Genomic DNA, 5,758 nt, shown 5'->3' with positions numbered 1-5,758 from the left:
CTGCTAGAAATATTCAGCGTACTTTTCACAGGTGTCTCATTTTTTACTTTGCTCAAAAATAAAGCATGTAAAGCTAAGTCTTCTTTCTTTTATTCAATATGCTATATTAAATATTATTATTGATATTTCATCTATTACTGGGAATTCTTAATAAAAATAAACTTCTGGAGAGCAATTCTTTAAAGATCATAATGCATTTGAGATGGTTCAGTGCACATTAAAATAGGTCCATTAAACTTAAATAAGGTTTCCAATTATTCATAAACCAGGCTATTTAATTTTAATATCCTATTGCTAATGAAACTAAGGCAAATTGGTATATATTAAAATGGCTGTAGTGATGTTTTAATAGTCCAGTACAAATGGGGGGGGGCGGGTGGAAAAGAATGGTATCATTACAAGTGCCTAAAATGCTGCCAATCCAAACTACAATTAAACAAATTTTACAGAAAAAGGAAAGGCAAGAAAAATATCTAAGTCCAAAGAGTCCTTCGTGGACGAAAGTATTTGTTTTCTTGCACTAGCTTATTTTCCTTAGGTTAAATACAAAAGGAGTTTTTTTTTGTTGCTGCAGCAAAATAGTATAATTACATGTTAAATAATTTCAGATGTGTTTTCAATCAGGCTGTTTCAAAGATCACTCTCAAGGAAATAAACTATTTTAAGTTTATATTATTACCTGGACTTTAGAAACTGCAGAAGACCCCCAGTTTTTAGTACAACATCATCTTACCATATAGACCACGAACCTATAAAAGTAATTAAAATGTAGACATCATAGCAAGTAATGTTTTCGTTCTCCATTTTGCAATAATCAAATAAGATTTACCTCTAAACAATTTCAAACATGCCTTTATTGTCCATAAGCACACTGATTTTAATCTGGAAATGTAAACATCCCTGGATCAGAAGATTCAGTATCTATAAGGGGCTTAACAAATTATTTCCATCTTTGACGCTCATTGCACTGGAAGATCAGTGGTCAGCTTCTGTTTGTAACCTGAAGTTCTGAACTGAGAACAGGAGAGTTACAGGAGTGGCACTGCCCTCAAGTTAAGAGTTGAACAGCAATGGGCAGAGCCCTGAATTAAAGACATATTGCTTCTTTGTTCAACAGTAGACCTTAGCACAAGACTCCAAGTCATTTGGAATAGATGAGTGATGAGAGTCCTCCTGAGATGCCTAGACAAAGCACCAACAAGGGGACAATGCAAAAGAAGGAATAAAATGTGTGGGTTCTGGGAGAAATTAAGGGCCATTAGTGTAAAAGTTCACATAACCTACTCCTGCAGACAAACACATATTACATTAAAAATAGGTTCACCATTTTCATTGATAAACAGCAGTTGGTGTAAACTCAAGTCATGCAAATCAGGCTTAATAAAAAAAAAATCCCCATAACGTAATAGGTAGATACTTAGAAGTATTAGACAATTTTTTTCATCCATGAGAGGCAATTATTGCATTTGTTATTCAACAGAAAAGTTAAGTGATTAGTATTATTGTGCTCATCAGTCTTTGTAAGCGAAGACAACTTTTCCCACAGTTGTTACTCGCTGCAGGAACATATGGAAACACAACAGCAGCACATCAAGTCATGTTTAAGTTTCTATAGAAAGGTGCAAGGCTATTCTGCACCACATTTTGCTTTTGTAATAAGAATATTCTTTCCTTAGTGGCTCATTAAAACAAGTTAATTCTGTTTTTACCAGTAATTAATTCAGAATTTATTAGTGAACCAAAAGTTTCACTATTCTTACAGAGCTAGAGAGATATATTGCTTGTTTGGCCTGCGACAATTTCAGTTATTCTTTTGAAAAGCACCTTAGTCTTTTTCATTCAACTTGCTTGTACTTGGGAACTTCAAAATTTATCATAATGAGGTTTGGAAAAAACAATTTCTCCTTTACTACTGTCCTATTGCCAGAATGAGTTTTGGTAGGTTACTTAAATGTACTCCAGGTTGTATTATAACACACACATCACTATCAACAATCTTTATAAATTAATCAACTTTTTGCCACAATGTAATTCAAAACAGGGAGGTATGTGATTGATAACCATACACATTCATCACTGTGCTATGACAAAGACTCATTTTGTGAACAATTTTAAAGAAAATCATTTGCATATTTAGAATTTAATTTCAAACTGAATGGCACGATGACTTACTTCAAACTGCCTCTAAGGTATATTAAACCCCATCAGAATATGACACTACCATAAAACAATTTTAGCAAACCTAGAGGAAATGCTTTGCATTATGCCAGCGTCAGGTTTTACAACTCAGTGGCATATCATGTTGAGTAGCATCTTGTTTAAAAAAAGTCATTTGTTAAAATTTTGCTTTTTTTTCAATTTTTAAATTTGGGAACAAATATTCCTTCACTGTGGGCCTCTGTAACCCAGTGTGCAAAAAGAGGGACAGACACATATTGCTTCCCTACATAGGGTCATCACTTCCCACCAATTGCAAATCCCCGTTTATTACAGATATTAGAACTCAATTGCCACATGGGCAAGTCAATCAAGAAGGCTTAGACGACAGCTGGGCAAATTTTAATGTGTTTATTTCTACAATTTGTTTTTATTAAAAGTTTCGTGAAAAAATTAATCCTATAAATAGGAAAAAGGGGGAAACAAGAGTGCTTCATGGCCTGAAGCAAATGGTGTCAATACATCTGTAAACAAGGTAAAACTGCTCACCCTATTTAAAGGACAAAAATAAAACCAGTCACAAATAGTACAACTGTTCATTTCGAGAGGCTGGGAGTGTTTTGTCCCAAATTTTGGTGCCCTAAAATGGCCAGCAGTAAGGTCAATTCTCAATTCTCTAACCTTGATCATCTGTGCTTTCTCTCTCTTCCTACAGAAACACCACCCTAGATGAAGCAAGCACTGGCTCTCTCCTATTTGAGGGAGAGTTCTGCAAACACTACCACGAACAACACAGCTGGAACCACCAGCCCTCTGGAACATTAACACTGGAGAGAGTTTGAAACAGTCACCAACATTTTCCTCTACTTTTGCATGAAAATACTAGAAGTAAACAGGGGCATGGAATTCAACAGCTGACTACGAATGTTCTACATTCAAGTTGTTTGGAAGCATACAGATTCAGCTCCTTTGAATCTTCTGGTTAGAAGATACAAAATTACTCTATTACTTCTTAAAAGTACACTAAGACAAAAAAAGTCACTTGAGGATAATATAGTTTTTGCATTAAAGATGAAATCTGCAACAAGAAATCTGTTCAATTCACAGATCTGGAGACTCATGGGGAAGATAAGCTCTGAGTGACCATTTGTCACTGAGATATGCAGGTGCTGAATTTCTTAATAGATGCTGCTGGAGCAAACCAGATGTGGCTACTGGGCAAAAAGAGGAAAGAAAATAAATCTTGTCCTTTACATGCATAGTCATGTTTTGGGGATAATCCCCCAACTCTGGAAATATGATTCATTTTTACAATGAATTAATTAGGCCAGACAGCTCACTTTTAAACAGTAACTCATCTCTTTAAACCTAGCTTTACCAATGACTTGAACTAAAAATAATCCAAACCACTGGGTCATGCAAAGTCAATAAGTTAGCACTATAACAATAAAGAGTAAAAGGGCATAAGCACGTATGTGGAAAACAAACCCTATTTACCCAAGGAGGGGACTGAGAAAACCACTTAAGTGTATTTTGTATAGGGTGGGGGACAGAGGAAAGAGAATTTTCATTATGGCTTTAAGATGGAAGCGCTTCAGATAAGTCCCCTGCCCCCTCCCCGCACCCCCCAAATCAAAACCCTGGTGGCAGTGACAGAGCCAGGAAACAACCTAGCTTCCTCGCCTACCCCGCCCCCAAAACCGTGCCCGGTGGCTGCAGTCCAGGCGCCGAAGCTTTCCAAGGCTCCCGAGGAAGTGGCTACAGCCCATTCCAGTAGATCCAACGACCAGGCATGAGGGAAGGGAGAGAGCCCTTGTGGTGGGTCACGGCTGGCCAGGCCCAGATCTGAGTAGGGCATGTCTCTGGCCCACCGCTCCCTGGCGCCAGCAGCTTCAAGGGAAGACCTTGGGACCTGGATAGGGCTCCCCCTCGCACCAGAAATCATCGGCCTGCGGGGTCTCCAAGAGCCACACGTCTCGGGGCAGCTCACAGGCCGAACCGGAGGCGTCCTTGGCCCTGACAGGCTCCAGCACCCGGTAATAGTGGCAGTCCCGACCATCTTCAGGGTCGTAGGGCGGGGCGAGGATGTCCAGGAAGGCGGCGGGCCCGTCCACGGCGTCGATTTGGTGCAGGTTGTCCCGGTGCGGCGTAAGGACGCAGGGGCCGCTGGCCTCAGTGTACTCCGCCCGCGAGCGCAGCACGCCCGGCCGTACCGCGTCCCGCTCCCGGGCCTGCAGCGGCGGCTCGAATTGCTGCTCTGGCGGCGGGGCCCGCGGCCGCGGCCCACTGCCCGCCTCCAGCTTGTCCATGCAGCTGATGCGCACGGTGCCGTAGAGCACCTTGAGCATGCCGTGCATGCCCGGGTGGTCGTGCAGCGGGATGGACGTGCCGCTCTTGAGCAGGAACACGCCGAGGCTGAAGCCGTCAGTCTCGTAGATGTGCATATAGGTGACAGGCGGCAGGTTGGGTGGCAGAGGCTGCAGCGTGGCCTTCCGGGGGGCGATGTTCAGGTCTTCCGCGCGGACCTGGGTCAGCAGGCTCTTCAGCTTGCTTAGGTTCTCCGGGAAGCCTGGCGGCATCGGCGCCTCAGGGCCTGGCGCAGCGCAGCGGTCAGAAGAGCTGCGGCCGCCCCCGCTGCCCCGGAAGGTGAGGCACGCCTGGCGGGCGATCCGTTGGATCAGGGAGGCCATGTTGTCTGGGGGCATGCTCTGCTGTTCCTCTGCGTGCCGAGGCCGGCCCCCACCACCTCCAGCTTTCCTCCGCCCCTTGCGGTCCCCGGCGGCCGCCACGGCTGCCCACAGCCCTGGGCGAGGCAGGAGGCCCCGCAACTACCGGCCTGTCGGGCGCGCGGCACCACTGCCGCCAAGCTCAGCAGCCACGCGCCCGCAACGGCCGGGCGCGCCCGCTTTGCGCCCCCTCTGAGCGCGCACGCGCACGCGCACGCCCCACTCCCAACACTCACGCTCCGGGAGCAGATACCGGCCGCGCAGGCGGTGTCAGGCTAAGTCTTACGCCCGAAGCTCCATTCAGGCGGCCCGCACCTACGACGGTAGCCAGGCGTTCCTGGCGCCTTACAGAGCATGCTGGGACTTGTAGTCCGGTATTCCGTATGCGCTCTGAGAGAGTTCCCTTTGTCAGCTGGGAAAGGGAAGGATTACATCTGTCGGTCATAAAGCGACCTTTATTACGGTCCCAAGGTGTTCGCTTATTTGAAGAAAGGTAAATTGGGGCACTAGAGAAATAGCCAGTTAACTACAACTCCCGGCATTCGTCAGGTTGGGGTGACGCACTTCCGGCGTCTGGCCTGTGGCGTGCTGGAGGCTCTTGGCCGCCGCCTCAAGGAACAGGGCAGGAGGGTCGTTAACCTTCTGGCGCCGCTCGGGCCTGTTCAGCTTTCCAAGGTCGCTCTCCTGTGGCTATAGCCCTGGGAAGGAGGCTGTTGCGTTAACTTTAGCTCCTTATGGCCGCCTAGGCAGCACTGTCTTGTCACAGGGCTTACAGGACTGCGCTTTCGTAAATTTCTAAGTTCCTTAGGAGATGAGAGTCGACGTCCCTGGTGATGGCCACAGTTGCTCTGTACAGCCGTCCCCAGCTGTTGTTT

General features: G+C 45.6%; 1 protein-coding gene across 1 annotated transcript; it reads right to left on the bottom strand.

Moving 5' to 3' along the window:
- Positions 1 to 832: 832 nt before the first annotated feature.
- Positions 833 to 5,221, bottom strand: ADO (2-aminoethanethiol dioxygenase). Its single transcript, XM_032491479.1, has one exon. The coding sequence runs from the start codon at positions 4,860 to 4,862 to the stop codon at positions 4,050 to 4,052; it is 813 nt and encodes a 270-aa protein (XP_032347370.1). The 5' UTR covers positions 4,863 to 5,221; the 3' UTR covers positions 833 to 4,049.
- Positions 5,222 to 5,758: the final 537 nt, after the last annotated feature.

The sequence above is a fragment of the Camelus ferus genome, chromosome 11 (assembly GCF_009834535.1).
Source record: "Camelus ferus isolate YT-003-E chromosome 11, BCGSAC_Cfer_1.0, whole genome shotgun sequence".
NCBI classification, from domain to species: Eukaryota; Metazoa; Chordata; class Mammalia; order Artiodactyla; family Camelidae; genus Camelus; species Camelus ferus.
This window is presented reverse-complemented; position numbering and strand designations above follow the sequence as displayed.

Coding starts and splice junctions, on each gene's coding strand:
- ADO (XM_032491479.1), bottom strand. CDS start 4,862: ATGCCCCCAGACAACATGGCCTCCCTGATCCAACGGATCGCCCGCCAG.